General features: G+C 36.1%; 3 protein-coding genes, 1 long non-coding RNA gene, 1 other non-coding gene and 1 pseudogene across 7 annotated transcripts; 2 read left to right on the top strand and 4 right to left on the bottom strand.

Moving 5' to 3' along the window:
* The first annotated feature begins 443 nt into the window (after nt 1–443).
* LOC108222119 (putative clathrin assembly protein At1g25240) lies at nt 444–1,850 on the top strand. Its single transcript, XM_017396026.2, has one exon. It carries the CDS (start codon nt 576–578, stop codon nt 1,761–1,763), a length of 1,188 nt encoding a protein of 395 aa, XP_017251515.1. The 5' UTR covers nt 444–575; the 3' UTR covers nt 1,764–1,850.
* A 309-nt stretch (nt 1,851–2,159) lies between these two features.
* On the bottom strand, nt 2,160–3,380 carry LOC108222108 (F-box protein At5g07610). The gene has a single exon (XM_017396014.1). It carries the CDS (start codon nt 3,378–3,380, stop codon nt 2,160–2,162), a length of 1,221 nt encoding a protein of 406 aa, XP_017251503.1.
* A 6,575-nt stretch (nt 3,381–9,955) lies between these two features.
* On the bottom strand, nt 9,956–10,027 carry TRNAH-GUG (transfer RNA histidin (anticodon GUG)). The gene has a single exon. It is a non-coding gene; the product is annotated as a tRNA-His (tRNA).
* A 95-nt stretch (nt 10,028–10,122) lies between these two features.
* LOC108209092 (tropinone reductase homolog) lies at nt 10,123–16,277 on the top strand. 3 transcript variants are annotated; one of them, XR_010285939.1, is made up of 9 exons: nt 10,123–10,281; nt 10,481–10,536; nt 11,450–11,491; nt 11,584–12,385; nt 12,492–12,699; nt 12,817–13,033; nt 13,108–13,220; nt 13,314–13,460; nt 15,645–16,277. XR_010285939.1 is itself a non-coding variant. In XM_064082307.1 (8 exons), the coding sequence occupies exons 4-8, from the start codon at nt 12,294–12,296 to the stop codon at nt 13,380–13,382; spliced, it is 672 nt and encodes a 223-aa protein (XP_063938377.1). In that variant the 5' UTR covers nt 10,123–10,281; nt 10,481–10,536; nt 11,450–11,491; nt 11,584–12,293; the 3' UTR covers nt 13,383–14,766. The 3 variants fall into 3 exon arrangements, 2 of the variants coding, with proteins under 2 accessions (XP_063938377.1, XP_063938372.1); XM_064082307.1 differs by lacking the exon at nt 15,645–16,277 and having other exon boundaries at nt 12,817–13,006; nt 13,314–14,766; XM_064082302.1 differs by lacking the exon at nt 15,645–16,277 and having other exon boundaries at nt 13,314–14,766.
* LOC108209087 (pyridoxal 5'-phosphate synthase-like subunit PDX1.2) lies at nt 14,142–15,387 on the bottom strand (annotated as a pseudogene).
* A 133-nt stretch (nt 16,278–16,410) lies between the features above and the next one.
* LOC108198080 (uncharacterized) lies at nt 16,411–17,740 on the bottom strand. Its single transcript, XR_010285940.1, has 2 exons — nt 17,083–17,740; nt 16,411–17,009 (listed from the first exon to the last, which is right to left on the bottom strand). It is a non-coding gene; the product is annotated as an uncharacterized LOC108198080 (long non-coding RNA).
* Between the last annotated feature and the right edge of the window lie 136 nt (nt 17,741–17,876).

Genomic DNA, 17,876 nt, shown 5'->3' with positions numbered 1-17,876 from the left:
AAAAAATGACCCTAAATTTCAGTTTGCAATCCAGAATGGTGGATTTTGTAGCGTTTTGAAGTTTTAAACTCTATTTCATGCCTATTTCTAGTAAAACACTAAATGGTGTTATGTTATTACAGTAATTTTTGGACTTAAACGCAACAAGATATAGTGTTTTTCTCTAAAAAAACAAAACCTGGATTATCTGACGTTTAATAAATAATATTTCAGACCACTTTCCACAATTATAATATTTTGGACATCACTTGAAAAAAATTGATACACGGAGCCTTTTCTCTTAAGAACCCAGGTCATTTCTCAATGGAATAACACGTTTAAACAGATTTTCTTGAAAAAGGTATCATAGGCATGCATTTATTTTAATATCATATAACCTGGAAAATATCGAGGACAGCAACACATATCAAACTCAACATTGACTAAATGCAAAAACACCCCTGGCCGGCTTGGTAGTTGGCTGTGGCCCAAATTTACAAATATGAGTGACTTGTAAGCCAATTGATTTTTGGTTGAACTAGTAAAGGAACAAACATACACAAACATCAGCTCTGATCTTCTCTACAAGACAGACTATGAACCTCTGGAAAAGAGCTTCTGGAGTGCTGAAAGATCAGACCAGTATCTGGTTAACATCTTTCTCAAAGAGAACATCACAGAGGAACCCTGACATCGATGTCGCGGTCATTAAATCCACGAGCCACAATGACTCCCGGGTTGATTACCGGAATGCTCAGAGAGTCTTTGCATGGGTTCGGGTCTCACCTGCATACCTCAAGCCTCTGGTATTAGCCATTGCTGTGAGAATTCAGAAGACTCATAGCTGGGTAGTTGCTCTCAAGGGCTTGATGCTAATGCACGGGGTTTTCTCTTGTAGAGTCCCTGCGGTCCAGATGATTGGGAGGTTACCATTTGATTTGTCTAGCTTCAAGGATCGGCATTTTAAGCACGGGGAGAAGCGGGATCATGATACTTTTGTACAGGCTTATTATTGCTTTCTTGATTGTAAATCTTCATTCTTGTATGCACATTCACAGGAGCAATATAAAGGACAGCTCAGGAAAGTTGCGGCAGATCAGGATGAACAAAAAACATCAACATCGATGATGCAGTGCCTTAAGTGGCTTCAAGAAATGCAGGTTTTGCTTGATATGTTGATGGAAATCAAACCAAGATCGGAGACCATGGTGGAGAATTTGATTCTTGAAGCTATGGATTGCGTGATCATTGAGATTTTTGATGTTTATAGTAGAATATGCAGTGGTATCTCTGCAGTTTTGTTCCAAATTTGTTCGGCTGGGAAGGTGGAAGCATCAATGGGACTCAAAATTCTGCATAAAGCAAACGTGCAGGGGAAAGAACTCTGTATGTACATTGAATTTTGCAGAGAATTAGGTGTTAATAATGCTGCAAACTTCCCGGGAGTGAAACACATTGCAGAAGAAGATATAAGGATGCTGGAGCATATTATCAGCGAAGCTACGGATAGAGGTAATGAACAAAACAATGATACAGCAGAAGGATCATTAACTATGGTGACACTGGAGTCCAAAATAGACGAGCAAAATGAGTCGGGCAGGCATAGCTTGCAGACGAGAGTGACAGAGCAATGGGAGGCCTTCGATGAAGATCATTCAAAATTTTTTGTGATGGGAGAAGAAGTAGCCAAGTCGAGAGAAGAACACTTGAAGGCATTGATACCTTTGATTGACATTCATGCTCATGGTAATAAAACAGAGTTCCCAAACCTCATTAGTCTCTAACTATACAACTACTCTATTTCCTTTGGCAAGAATCAAGAATCATATACAAGTGTATGTAATTATATTATGCTTGCAGTTTTTTCTTCCCTTTTTTTTGGTGGTTTCGAATTTCCTGGGAGACATGCTAATGAGAAACTATAATTATGATAATTTATTATACATAAATACCCTCTTGTCGTCAGCTACTTGCGTTTATGTGCATTTAAATTTAGGGATGTGACAGAAGAAAAAACTAACAAGTTATTTGGACTTAACTGAACTGTCAACAAATGGCATTGCAAACACAGACCAAACTGAAGTAAAAAGACATGGCGCTTCTAGAGATATGACTAATGCATCTAAAAATAGTACACTAATGTTCTTCTGCATATAGTTGTTACTGCTAAACTACACGGACTATAGAAATTCAATGTACGGCCAAACATGAATAGTTGTAAAGGGCCAATAACTAACAGTTGCTCTCAAGCATACACCAAGGTCCCGTACCAGTTTAAAGCTTCTATTGATGAGATTGTAGCGTATAACTTGACCATGTATTTCCAAAACCAAGAATGAATCCTCCCGGAAATTTTCTCTCCTGATAAGTGAGAGCACATTAAATTCATAAGCGATTTTATCATCAGAAGTAGCCTTGTAAAATGATCTAGCCCGCCGCTGAGGGAAAACTTTGAAAATTGGATCAAGATCAATTTGGTACTTGACAAACCACTCGGAGTAATCACTCTTCATCTCATACACACTGAGTGAAGTGTCACCAACACGAACCTCAGTAACATGCAAATGGTCTTCTGATTCTCCAAAATACACTGTCCTTTCTGTCCTTGACCTCAGGTGAATAGGAGGCCTTGGAAAGGTTCCCAGCCTTCCTTGATCCACATTAAAGTACAAACATTCAGAAAGAGAAGATTTTGAATGTAACGGGGACTCTAATCTACTTAACCAGTGTATAGACCCATTCCAATAGACACCATGCTTGAAGTGCATTCCCCTCGTGGAAAAGGACTGTACAGAGACCCTCCAAGTCCCTGTTTCAGAGGAGTAAATATGAAAGTCACCAAATAAATTTCCTCTTGTTGTCATAATAAAAGCAATGACTTTGTAGTGAGGTGATTTCGAAGGTTCAAAAGCCAAGCCAATATGATCCATGAAATACACATTGTCAGGATGTTTAGGAAGCGCAGCTAACTGATTGGTAGAAGGATTGTACACATACCAGTTACAGTTACGTGGATTGTAAGAGTCGGGGAAACCAGCAGAGCACAATAAAAGGCCATTGCAGGAGTGCAAAAACAGAATTTTTTCATGATCAAGATTAAAAGTCCGAGCTCTGAGTGGGGAAGCAAAGTTTGGATCATCTAGAGGAACGAAATAGAGTTTATCAAAACCTAAGTGGCCTTTACAGAAGAGACCAGAGGCACGGAGAGGAGGCAGCGAAGTGGTGATGAGTGAATGCCATTGTCTTGAAACACACTTCAATACCTTGAGTTGTGTCCAAGGCACACGAAACAGGATCAATGTTAACAAATCCTCATTGTTAAGAACGGCTTCATGAGACCTGAAGGATTTGAGTTGAGACCTAGATTTATTAGATGTGCAGCTTTTAAGCCTCGCATCCATGCTTATGCAGTTATTATGCTTATGGACGAGGATTGATGTTTTTGCTTTTAAGTCTATTTCTCAAATGCACTCCTGTTTAGGACTCCATTATGACAAGAGACTTTGACACAATCACGATAGCTTGTCCTAAAAATTATCTCTGTTATGCCATATTTTGGTTAGTCAATAAACGAATAAAAAGAGTAAAGAATCAACAATTACGAAAAAGATCTCCGAACAATATTTTTTAAATCAGAAAGATTTCACAGCTCGAGGATCATATCAGAGTAATGTATTCACAAAGGGTTAATTATCAATTAGGTCAATTTTTACACTAGAAAATATCAAATGAATCACTCCGAAATTTTTGGTCTCATTTGAAACACTAAAGTCATAAAAAAAAATTAAATAAATACCTCTAATATCTTTTCGAGAAGTAAAATTTGTTTTTTTATTGAGTTGATAATTAACCCTATTGACAAACCGTAAAATCACATAACGCATAGTCATTTATTATTGGATCGAAGTGCAATTCTACACCAAAATCCCGTATCAACTGGAAGCTCTTCTATCCACGAGATTGTAACGTATAGCTTTACCAGGTATTTCCAGTACCACGAATGAATCCTCATAGAAATTTCCCCTTCTAATAAGTGAGGGCACATTAACTGCATGATCAGGATCATTTTCGTCGTCGAAGATATCTTTCTCTTTTATCTCTGGAAAAATCTTTGGAGACTGGATCAAGATCGGTTTGGTACTTGACACACCACTATGAGTAATCATTCTTCATCTCGTACACGCTGAGTGAAGTGTATGGTTAAAAATGGGGTGGGGAAATGGGAAACCGCCCCAATCCGCCCCGAATGGGGCAGATCCGCCCGTTAATATGGAAAATAGGGTAGTGACGGGAAATAATTTTCCGCCCCGCGAAATTCTGGGGCGAGTATGGTATATGTTGAATCCCTGCGGGGATTCTCCTCCCCCCGCATATATGTAATATAAATAAATAATAATATTTAATATTATTATTTTATAATACACAAAACTATCACTTTGCAGTTGGCAGACAATACATCAACTTGTACTACAATTATGTATAACGTGTCTTTTTGATTTTTTATATTCAAAGTGATTATTAAAAAAAGATTGCATGACTATATTGTTATTCTAATTTAACATGCATGCATTATCTTAGTTTTTTGCTTTTAATATACATACATTGTATATTTTTATTAAATTCTGAAGAAAAAATTACTAAATTTGTAAGTAATTATTTAAAATATAATATTACATATAGAAGCGGGGCGGGGCGGAATTATATTAAATCCCCAGCGGGGCGGGGATGTGGATTAAAAATATATCCCCGCGGGGAATTGGGCGGGGACGGGGTAGGAAAAATATATATGGGGTGGGGCTGAGAAATGAAGTCCCCGCCCGAACTCGCCCCATTTTTAACCCTAATGAAGTGTCATAATGACAAGCCTCAACAACATGCAAATGGTGTTCGGATTCCCCAAAATACGAACTCCTACTTAAATTCGACCACACGCCAATAGGAACCTGCTCCCAACCTTCTTGTAACTATAGGAAGGTACTAGCTTTTACATGTAATCTCTTTTTAATATATATACTTTTGTTTTTTTAAGACATTTTTGTTCTCTTGAAATTTTTTCTGCCGACTTTTAATAAGGGCCGGTAGCTGAGTTATATTTTTAGACATTAAAGATCTTATCGTCTAAATGTCTAGGAATCCTTACTTACTCTTTTGGTATATTTTTATAAATGAAAAACTTTGTTCCAACGAATTTTGTATTTTCGATATTTTGAATAAATGAAATTTAAGTAAGATTAATGATTGACATGAGCGAAAATTTTGGTGCATATTCTATATTTTTACTCATAAAATTCAGCTACATGCCTACCCCACAAATGGTGAACAAATCGTTTCACATTTCACAGCCACTTCTTCCGGTCCTTTAACAAACTTGGAAAAGGAGAAAATATAAATAATTAATGAATTAGAAGAGACCAATCGGAAAAGCAGATCTAGTAGAGGGCTCGAGCACCTTTGTGATAAAACAAATTAAAAACTTATAACTAAAATTTAAATTTTATATAAATAAGCACCTTGAAAAGAATTTAGTAGTATTTAGTGATAGATTTGATATGCATGATTTATACTTGACACTTGATCAGCTTTCAAAAAAAATAATTTAATATTAATTAAGCATCCACATTTATCAAATCCTGAATTCGCCTTTATCAATAGCAACACAAAAAGAAAACGAATAACATGACTAATCGAAGTAGTCGAAGGTGATGAGATAGTATTACGAGTTGCAAGATTTTCTATTGGCGCTCATTTGATTATGAGTTCCGCCGATAGATTTCGTGTTATCAACAAAGAGGATAAATCCGTAAAAATTAGAGCTCGTATGTGTAAACACAATGATTCGGCACTTGTTAAATCAGTGTTTATGATGGAACTCTGGGACATCATACTTTCCCAAGTTCCAAGGAGCGTAAAATTTAAAGTAAGGGATCGAACATAATTTTTATAACGTCGATCAATCGGTTTACGTTAACTAATTTAATTGGTTATGTTAAACTCAATGCTAAAATCGTTTTTTATATATTAACTTTTTTTTCAATTTTTTCACTTAAATTAGTCTCATTTTCAAAGTTCGATCTTTATTTATTCAATTTTTTTATACGATAGTTTGACTGATTCCATTAAATGTTATGTCCAATTTATCTTTTTTGAATATCTAAATCTTTCACTAATAAACAAGTCATGTACATTTTGATTAAAGTGTTCAATATCAAAATGATAGCATTGAAAACAAAATTTTAATATTCTGAATATGTAATTCTTTACTGTATCACAACATTTTTTTACCGTTGCATGATATTTTTTTTACTGTTCACAACATTATCTACAATACTAGTACTGTTATATTTTTCCTCAAATCTGGTACTCTACTTTAGTCATATACTATTCTTTCACTTAAAATTTTTTGAATTGCCGAAATATATCATGAATGAAAGGAGGGTAAACCCTTGAAAACGGCGAGGAGACTCGAGCAATTCATGTGAGTACATTGTATATATTTAGCTATAAAAATTACCAACATTATTTATATATTTTCAAAATTTGAATTATAACCGTGTGTGTTTGTTTAGTTGGATTGATAAAAGTGGTGTGTAAATTAATATGTGTATATATATATAGTTGCAAGCGAGATGAGGTACCTGTATGAATACTCTTCGAAGCTACCAAAATTCAGAAAGGGAAATGATGATAATAAGTTCCCGGATGAAACCACAAAACAAGCTGCTATTAAGACGGGCTGTTCTGTTGTTGCACTTGAATGTTTTTGTGGTATTGATTTTCCTTTTACCTTTGTCTACATTTGTGTTATTGTTTTTTTTACTGAATTTCTAATCTGTTATGTAGAATTACAGGATGTCATCCGGGGTTGTGGCACCATAATAAGGCCATTGTCTTAACGTCAGCCAACTTGATTAGGCGTCCTCCGTGTCCTCTTAATGATGTTGAGGATACGGAAAACGTGCTAGCTAGGAAACTCAGGGTATTACTATTGATACCACATATGTTTATTGATTGTCTTGTGTATGTATTCAAATTTTATTCGTGAATTTAAATCTTGTCAATTTGGTTCTCAGACACCACTTACTCTCCAAGCTTTAAGTTGAATATTAGAATGAAATGAGATTATATGGTTATCTTTATAGATACAATATGATAATATTTGAAATTTTTTGTGCAGGTTTATATGCACTCATATGATGGTAGATCATTTGCCGAATAAGTGTGTGCATATGACTTCCACTTCAATCTTGCAATCCTAAGTATCGCACATGAACTATTTGTTATGCACCTGCAAAATTAGCGCATGTAGATGACTCGATGGATATTTTTGCAAGACAACCATTACTCAAACCAAATTCAGAGGCATTTAAGCTGACTCCCGGGTATCGGGTTATTGTTGTAGGCCAGTATTTTGATCCGCCTTTTGTTCTTATGAATGCCCCCGATTACTATGTGTAAGCAACTTTCAGTTTCATAAATGTCTACAGCACATCCTTACTTATCTGGTTTTTATTTTGTATATTAATTATAATTTTTGTGATATGACAATGCCATATTTAATTTTTCTATTGTCTATATAATAATTTATATTAGTGGTAAAACTACATCGACCTCATGTTGATTACTTGTTCTTGGTTTGTTTGATTACTTTAGGCTTAAGCGCACCGAATATGATTGCAAAGAACTTTTCGCAGCTAGTTGCGTAATCACGAGGGTACCTCTATCCCTCTTTCCCTCTCAATTCTCCTGATTAATGTAAATGGTGATAATGAGATTATGATATTTTTGTTGATAAATTTACTGATGACTTTGTATATGACTGTAGGTTGGTGATGGAGCTCCCATAATCAATTGCCACGGAGAAGTAATCGGTGTCAGTTACTATGATATCGATTCAACTCAATTTATTCCTATAAATATAGCTCGCAAATGGTGGGAATACTTCAAAACATATGGATATGCAAGTATACTTAAATATTGTAGTGTTAATGCTTTAGTTTGACTCGTTCCATTAAATGTTATGTCGATTTTATCATTTTTGAATATTTAAATTATTCACTAATAAACAAGTCATGTCCACCTTGATTACAATGATCAATACCAAAATGATAACACAGAGAACAAAAATTTAATATTCAGACTAAATAATTTTTTACCGTTTATAACATTTATTTACCGTTGCACAACACTTTTTTACCGTTTTCACAATATTATCTACAATACTGGTAGTTTTATGTTTTTCTCAAATCTAATACTCTACTATACTCAAAAACTATTGTACGACTAGTTATCATATATTATTCTTTCACTTGAAAAACTAGTTATCATATATTATTCTTTTACTATGATTATGTGTGTATTTTGTATATATATCACTCTCATGCTATAATTTGCCTAATTTTAGGAATTACGTACATATGTGTCAATGACTTATAGTATTAAGTATCGTTTGTTCTAGGATTCAAACGTTGTCCAACATGATAAGATGCGAGGTATATTAGAGAAAATAACTTAGGTTATTGAAGTAGTGAATAACTCATATTATTATGTTTTTCACTCATTATTATATGTTGCGCGTTTTGCTGGATTGACTATTGATCATCAGATGATTATGAGTGCTGCAAGTAAGTTTTGTCTAATCGAGAGGGGTAGATCTCCAACCAATTTTCATGATGAAAAATTGGGATGTAGTTATTTTCCAACTTCCAAGTGACAAAAGATGCAATTACGTTGAAAATTTCGCAGCTGAGGCACACTAAGGAAGAAAGAAATATTGTTACACATGGGATATATGATCAATGAATCATATCATGTAGGCCGAGTGTGTCATCCAGTGCAAGATGTGGCCTTGTGATAAACAATCGGAAAATATACCATATCCAATACTAGGACATGTTTGAAATAAGGAAGTTTATGACAAGTATGTGGAGGATACAGAAGGTTTTGAATTTGATTTTGCACGATACTTTCATGCACATGTTTCGATTATTGAGTTAAATGGATTTAATTCTAGTGAAAGAGATTTGAGCGATCCAATAATCAATTCAGCAGAGATTTTAAGAATGTCTGAAAGAAATGGTGATCAATGCATTAGTATTCATGTTACAACACTTAAAGAATTTTTAAAACGTTTGGTAAATTTTTTCTTCTCCATCACTCATATAATTTGCATATGTGTATCAAATTTATTAGAACGATAGCTTCCCAGGATTTAACGGGTTACGATGTCGTTGCATTAGAACGGCACCACCAACGAGTAGAGTAGTGGTATGTTGCAACGATGTCGTTGCAACCTACTATATTAGAAAAATAGAACAAAGCTGAGAGGCGCCAACTACACGCCCCTCGCTTCTCCTTTATATAAGTATATTGATGATTGATTAATTGGTGCAATCGGTTACTGTTCATGCATGACAAATCAATTATTTTGATAATATTTGTACACCCATACAACTCCATCTGTTAATCAATAAAGGGTTAATTATCTAGTTGGTCACTGAAGTGGGTTTAATGTATCAAGTTAGTCACTGAACTGAAAACGGCATCAAGATGGTCACTGAAGTCACTATAAATATCAAACAAGTACCTCGAAATATGAGTTCAAGCATTAAAAATATGATTTATAGAGTTTTACACATTATTCTTGAATGTCACCACAACCAACGAAAATATTATGACTTCTAGTATTTATGATAATATATTTAGATTTTATCAAATTTATTTATTATTTGTGTATAATGAAAACAAAACTTGATAATAAAAATAAATAATAAATAAACTCGATAAAATCTAAATATATTATCATAGATACTAGAAGTCATAATTTTTTAGTTGGTTATGAGAACATTAAAAATAATGTGTAAAACTCTATTAATCATATTTTTAATGCTTGAACTCATATTTCGAGGTACTTATTTGATATTTACGATGACTTCAGTCACCGTCTTGATACCGATAAAGGAAGAAAAATACAAACTCATGTGGCTGCTGGGATTCGAGCCCAGGTCTCCACGGCCACAACGTGGAATTCTTACCACTAAACTACAGCCACTTGATATTTATTCTTGTTTTCACTGGGAGACTTTTTACGTTTTTTACATTTAGCAATTCAAGCCCATTAAGCCGAAACACGATCCATCAAAGCCCGTTAAGCCAAAACATGACCCACCAAAGATTCTTCTTGGTAATTAGAAAAACATTGTAAGCTAGATTAAAGGGCTGCTCTCATTTCTTACACTGTCAGCTTATTGTTCTTTTTCAAGAAATCCCAACCCTAGAAATCAGCAACCATGTCATCCAAGCAAGGTATTTTTCTTATTCTTTTTTGCATAATTAACACAATTATGCACTTTTTTGTTATTGACAAGGTTCGAACACTCAACATCTCGAAAAAGGACATAGTCTTTTGCTTTTCTATGTAAAATTTGCATATGATTTTAGCTCTAAAAGGGTTCCAACAAGCTTAATATTGTTTAAATTATATGGGTTCTTCATTTTTATGCAGGTGGAAAAGCTAAGCCTCTGAAAGCACCCAAGGCTGAGAAGAAGGAATATGATGAGGTACCCTTTTCAATTTGTTGCCTTTCTTGCTTCTTGTGTGTGTTATTTTTTTGAGGATCGATATTGAATGTATGGGAATTTATTTATGTTATTGTGTTTATAAGAAGGGGATGAAGTGCTGTAAATTTGGAAAGATTGAATTTTGCCGTTAGCATATGTAAGAAAATATTTGTGATTTGTTTAGCCGAGGATATCGATTCTTTATTGTTGGGGCTTATGTACTAGATGAGGGATTGTTTGCTGCAACAATTTGAGGCTATAATTGTTATCCTCTGCATAGATTTGGTATTAGAAGAATTAGTCTTTGTAAACCATAAGCTCACGATTTTTGGACTTATCTCCAACTAAGCTAGTGCACTACAGTTTCTTAATCTTTGGACGTGATTGAAACCTAGATAAGACATTGTAAATCAGCAAAATTATACCACAAGTAAAGCTAATTTATTGTTAATTTTCTTTTCTGTTGGGACTGATATCAATCCTGTCAGTGTTGCGAGAGTAGTCCCTGATGTTAAATGTAATCAAGTCCGTCACTCCATTAGCCTTGAATAGTGCAATTTTCTCAATCTTTCGAAGTTGAAGATATATATCACATTGTCTATAATGAACTATTGAACAATATGATATTCCAAAATTACTATACTGCATATCTGAGTTTACTCTCGTTGCAATCATCAAGACCCTCGACCATGTTAATGTGCCTGAACTATGCCCAAGCACAAACAGAAAGGCAAACCCTGAGTGGAGTGTGATTGTCTCTTTGCTATAACATCAACTAAGTCACGTGAATGTGAGTATGAGAACTAAATTTAAAGTGTCTTCCATAAAATTATGCCTATAACATATACATGGGTATGGGACAATTCAAGTATCGTGTTAACACTGGGGTACTGAAATATTTTGGTCCATGCAGGATGATTTGGCTAAGCTCCAGAAGAAGAAAGAAGAGGAAAAGGTTAGATTTTGTTGCATGCTTTTTAACCTAATCATGATTAATCTCCGTCTTCTTGCTGTAGTGTGTAATATGGCTGTTCTTGTACTCTGCAGGCACTGAAGGAGCTCAAAGCCAAGGCTCAACAGAAAGGCGCTTTTGGAGGTTCCGGGCTAAAGAAAAGCGGAAAGAAATGAAGCTTCAATACAGCTAAAGCGGACGCTCTATGTCTAAGATACATAGCGTCCCTGTCTTATAATATGATGATTTGGTTGAAAAATGATTTGATTTGTACTTTGTGCTAAACTCGGTGACCTTTATTACCTTAACCTATGTATCACTGTTAATAAGATTGTAAGCTTTTTGTCTTCCCAAAGCATTTGTTTTTCATGTGTTAAACATTATCATGGCTTGAGTCATGATCTGTGCTGGCTGTCTAGGTTATCAACAAATTCATATCTACTCGGCATCTAACAATAATAGTCACAAATGTGTGCTTTGATTTCGTACAGTTTTGCCATTACTCATTAGGAGTCTTGAACATGTTGCTTGGTGGAAAGTTACAGAGTTGTAAAAGTTACAGGGTAAAAGCTTTGTTTATACCAAAAAGTGTAAAGTCAAGCTTTATGCTCTGTATTAAGCTGGAAATTAGAAAGGAGAAAATAAAGAAAAGTGAAAACAAATAAAAAGTGTTGCGTTAATCAGATCTAGGCTTCCAGCTAATAACATCAGGCTCAGTTCTTGTTTTTAGTAATGAGATGGAATAGTTACTCACCAGCATGCCGATCTGCACACTGATCATATTTTCTTCGGGCTCAAGATAACAATGGCTACGACGACAGCAGGTGTCGGTGAAGATAAAAGATGGTCTCTTGTCAGAACAACTGCCCTTATTACCGGAGGTACCCGGGCCATAGGGTGAGTCTTCATATTCCTCCTGGATTAGATGGATTTCGTTTCAGTAACAATATGACAATAATATTTATGCTGTTATAATATGATGTCTTTCACTAATCTGAAATAGGCAAGGGATTGTGGAAGAGTTAGCAGGGTTCAGAGCATCAATCTATACATGTTCCCGTACTCAAAATGATCTTGATCAACGTTTAGAAGAATGGAAAAGCAAAGGCTTCATGGTTTCAGGACCGGTCTGTGACCTGCAATCACGATCCCAACGCGAGCAACTAATAAAATCTGTGGCATCTAAATTTGGCAGAAAGCTCAATAATCTTGTATGATCCTGCCTTGGCCATCTGATCTCTCCTTCTTTCTAGAACTCTTTCTAATTTATTTCCGTTGTGCGTATATTATATAAAATCTAATGATATGTGACGAGTTACTTCTTTTAGGTGAACAATGCTGCAATGATTGTTGTCAAAGAAGCACCGGAATTCACTGCAGAAGATTTCTCCAGCATAATGGGCACCAACTCTGAGGCCTCTTACCATCTGTGTCAGCTTGCACATCCATTACTAAAAACAGCAGGAACCGGGAACATTGTGTTCATCTCTTCAGTAGCTGGTGTCGTAGCTTTTCCACGTAACTCTCTCTCTGCATGCTCCAAAGGTCTGATACATATTTGTATCCTCCTAATTGACGTTTTGTAGTTTGTATATTGACTGTTGATATGTCTCAAACAGGAGCTATGAACCAGCTGACGAAGAATTTGGCATGCGAATGGGCAAAGGATAATATCTGTGTCAACAGTGTGGTGCCCTGGATCGTCAGATCTGAACTCATTGAAATGATGAGAGTAATTTTTTAAAATTTACCTCCTGCATTCTGACATGAATCTGCATTAAGCATTCTACTAACTGATCATAAAAATATATATTGTGGGAGGAAGATCTACAGGGCTTGGTATCACGAACTCCATTTAGCCGCCGTGGAGAAGTTAATGAGGTTTCTTCACTAGTGGCATTTCCTTGCCTTCCTGCAGCTTCATACATCACTGGCCAGATTATTTGCGTTGATGGAGGCCAGACAGTCTGCGGTAAGGTTTATAGTTCTTCCTCTACTGACTTTGTGTGTTTTATTGCAAGAGATTTGCGTTGATAGTTTTAGCAGTTGAAGTTCTTTCAAATTCAGTTCAAATGAAATAAGGTGATCTTTCACAGGTTAACTTTGGTAATTCACCATCTAAAAAGAGTGATCCAAAACAGATCTAATTCTTATATTCAACAAGAAATTACAGATAACAGCTAGAAGCTAGGGTTATGCAAAAACCAAACCACCTAAATTGCCAGAAAATTTACAGTAGGGCTTATTGCCAGCAAAGCCATACCGGTTTTAGACATAAATTCACATGTGGCTGTCTGCAGATTGCGATAAAGAACTGGCACTGGCAGAAGGTTCTCACATCAGTCTTGCTCAAGCTAAATGTATGATTACCTCTACTAATTCATATTCCATGATTCAACTGGTCAGAATGGCAAGCTATAAAGAGCTACAAGTACAGAAAACTGCAACCTTAACTGAAATCACAGGGTACAAACACACGGAATGGTCAGAATGGCAAGCTTTAGAGAACTACATATACACAAAACCGCAACTTTAACTAAAATAACAGGGCACAAACATATGGAATGGAAGAATAAAATTTCTGCACTTGACTGATCATAGTAAATCTTTTGAACTAACGAAGATGGACAAATTAAGGAACACAACAATGATCTGGCTCATGAAAATTTATTGATTATGACATGTAACTTGATTAATTTTAGCTACAAATATCATCAGTACACAGTCAAAGCAAAATCGGAACAAGACTAGATTACATCACATCACATAACAACCTTCGGTTAATAGGTCCTTGAAGCATCAAACTGTTCGACACTATTCTCATTAACATTAAAGCTAGCCGTTCCTTCATTAAACCCTGAACTAACCTCAGCCAGCACACGCGGATCACTATGATTCCTAACAGCCTGCACAATCGCCCTCACCTTCTTATACGGATCCCCACATCCAAAAACCTCCAGTCCAACAAACACACCATCACACCCCAATTGCATCATCAACGCTGCATCAGCCGGCATCACAATCCCCCCACACGCAAAATGCACAACCGGAAGCCTCCCCATTTGTTTCGTCTGCATCACTATATCATAAGGAGCACCAATCCTCTTTGAAAACGTGAAAACCTCATCATCATCCATATTTGACAAAATCCTAATATCCCCCATCACTCTCCTGACACTCCCAACCGTCTCAACAACATCACCTAACTTCATCCCATCCCCTTGTGTCCTAATCATTGCCGCGCCTTCTCTAACCCGCCTCAACGCCTCTCCCAAATCCTTACATCCACAAACAAACGGGACACGGAAATTATGCTTATTAATAAAATGGTCCTCATCAGCAATACCAATCACTTCACTCTCATCAATATAATCAGCCTCCACCGCCTCCAGAATCTGACCCTCGACGAAATGCCCAACCCGGGCTTTCGCCATTACAGGAATCGAAATAGCCCTTTTAACTTCCTTCAATAATCCCGGGTCAGGCATCCGTGAAATGCCACTTTCAACACTCTCAACAACAACTACACACTGATTCAGCGATCTTGGCTTGCTCAGCATTATTAACCTCGATAATCACGCCGCCCCTCAGCATCTGGGCAAGACCCACCTTCATTGATAACGAACTGTTCTTGTTTGCGTCGGTTATTGCGGTGGTGGTGTAGATTGTAACGGCGTTTTCGTCGTCTGCCATTGTTGCACACAAGGTGTTTGATTTTTCGCTGAGTTTGAGCTTGTAACGAGGGTTTTTTTCAGATGGGTTTGAAGATATAAGGGGGAGTATGGCGGTGCCGGTGGTTGATTATGGGTTCCAGAAGTTTCTATAAGATTTCGGGAAAATTGTAGAAAGTTAAGTTCAGATGATACAAAACTGGTTTGGTTTTGTATTGGAAATGGACATTATTAGTTCATTTTGTCAAAATGTACTAAGAATAAAATAATATAGTAATCTATTGAATATGTAAGAAATGTGAAATAAAATTCTTTTTAAATACTTTATGGAATACTCAAGGTTTTTTTTTCTGTGGTATTGGATTTGATCTAATACTCCTTATTAGAAAAAGTGCAAAATAATTTTTACTAGAAAAATATTTGAAATATTTATATTTGCTTGTGATCGTAATGCTGGATCATCTGAACATATTCACTGATCGCAGATGTAGTAGACTAGTGGATTTCAACGTGATCTTCATGACCATTGACCTGTATGTCGAAATTTATGAATTTTTCCCTGCATCATGGTTGCCGATCAGATGAGTTCATCCGCAGAAGGCATCTAGGAAGAAGAATGTTTAAGTTAAAACTTTGCGACTTGAAGGCCAGGAATTCGGCCTTAAAACTCGTACTTGACAGTGATTTGAACGGCTCCCGTTTATTGATCATTTAGTTGGCTCGATGTGGCATTAACCTTCGTAGCATCTGTTGTCTGTCTGTAGATGGAAAAACCTCGTAAATTCTCAAGGAAAACAGGTGGAGGATACTCTAGACAAAGTTAGAGAGGTTATGAATGCCTTGCTATCTCACTCTGCTATTTAAGATGATAGCTTTGTAGGTCTGTTTCACATCCTTTCGTCGGTTTGTCAGTTTTGTTTTACCTAATGCTATTCGTGTACTTGGATACGTGCCATTGTCATCCACAGAAGAAGGACCTCTGGGCTCTGGGAATACATAGTTCTGAAACCTAGAATGTTAAAATTTCAGAAGATGATATACCTTTTCTTGTTTTCTGCAAATGTACTCCATTTTTCATGTTTACATGCTTCTATGATATAGTCGGTCTTGAGATGAAATTTGCTGATATTCGTATATGTTTCAGCCATGCCAAACTTATTAAGTAAAGATTTCAAGGTGCTTATGAGGTTTTAAGTGCAGAGTATCGCTCAGCACTCAATTTTATATCATAAGGAACATGTAACAAGATGATAATAAGAAGAGAAATTTTTTACCATCAAAGGTTTATCATAACTATAATTCTATAGCTTGTTCCCAGATACACCTGGAGGATCAATCAAAGAAAACAAGACTGGAAAATTTTAATTTTATATAATATATACCGCGCTTAGAAGGCCTAGAAGATTTCAGATTCTTATCTACAGCCTCATAGAGTGGAGTCTTCTCATCGAGTTGTTGATGCTTGCAGAAGGCTCTGGAAGTAGAAACTCCGAGTACATGTCCATGAAAAAATTGTCCACGATATCTTGGTAAGCTGGACAGGTGAGGAGTGAATAGTGATGCAGAGCTTCTTCTATGTCCATAATATGATCATCGTCATAGGCATCCACCATCTCGAGTTCTTTAATCTTCTCTGCTAATACACGTCCCCTTCCCCTTGCAAGCTTCTTCTCTTCCTTCACCCTCTCTTCTCGCGTACTTTTACTAATACTCTTTTCTGCATTACTTCTCACGCTTCTGTTAGATACCTTCTGTATGCTCTTTGTGACACTACTACTCTTTTTCGCCTCCACTACTTCATCATGATCAGCTTCTGATTCTTCTGATATATCCCTATACAAAATATCCACCTGCAGTATTTTTCTGGTGCTGTTACAACTCGGGATGCTTTTGAATGAAGGGGCTCTAGACAACTGATTGTACCTTTTCGAGACTAATGACTTGATGTTCAGCAGCCTTCTGTGAAACACATTCTTGACCTTGTGAATGCTTCTCTTTAGCACCATGTTCCTCCGATTTCTCTTTTACGAAGAAACTTGTATGTAGGTCACTCTCTCAACAATGCCAAACTTTGTAGTTTCTTGGCTCTCTTAACTGCCTATTAATATACACAGCTAACAGAGACAGAGACTACTCAAGTTTCACCAAGTCTACCTGGAGTCTATAGGAAAAGAACAGATTTCTACTATTGATTACGTTTTTTCTCTCTTATCTTTATTATGTAACAATGCTCGAGTTGGTCTAGAAAGAAAATATTTTTCATGATTCATGATTCTCCGAACCTTGAAATAATAAGAGCATGTTCTGAATAAATTTTGGGTGCGTGAAAATTGAAACCAAGACTTGGTCAGTTACAGAGATTCACAATTTGTGCTAAAACCGGCTTTCTCCAAACCTTGACATTATTAGAGCATGTCCAAATAAATCTAAATAAACCATGAGTGAGCGAAAATCGAATGCAAGACTTGAGACGACACAAGATAAACAGTTACCACTAGGCTATCTCTCTATACTCTCTAGACTGATGACATTCTATGTTGTTTAAAGTGCAAGCAATTGATTATGCAGAAAAGTTAGCCCAGAAGGTTGGTAAAACCTCAACCACCAAATCTTTTAAAGCCATTTATGAGTTATTACTTCAAAAGCCAAAAAAAACAAAGCTCCAGCCATAATTATTTTTACTGTAAAAAGACTGCTTAGTTCTTGTTGCACTGCAA

Source organism: Daucus carota, chromosome 1, assembly GCF_001625215.2.
Source record: "Daucus carota subsp. sativus chromosome 1, DH1 v3.0, whole genome shotgun sequence".
NCBI lineage: Eukaryota > Viridiplantae > Streptophyta > Magnoliopsida > Apiales > Apiaceae > Daucus > Daucus carota.
The sequence above is the reverse complement of the archived record's forward strand: the minus strand, read 5'-3'. Positions and strand labels throughout refer to the sequence as shown.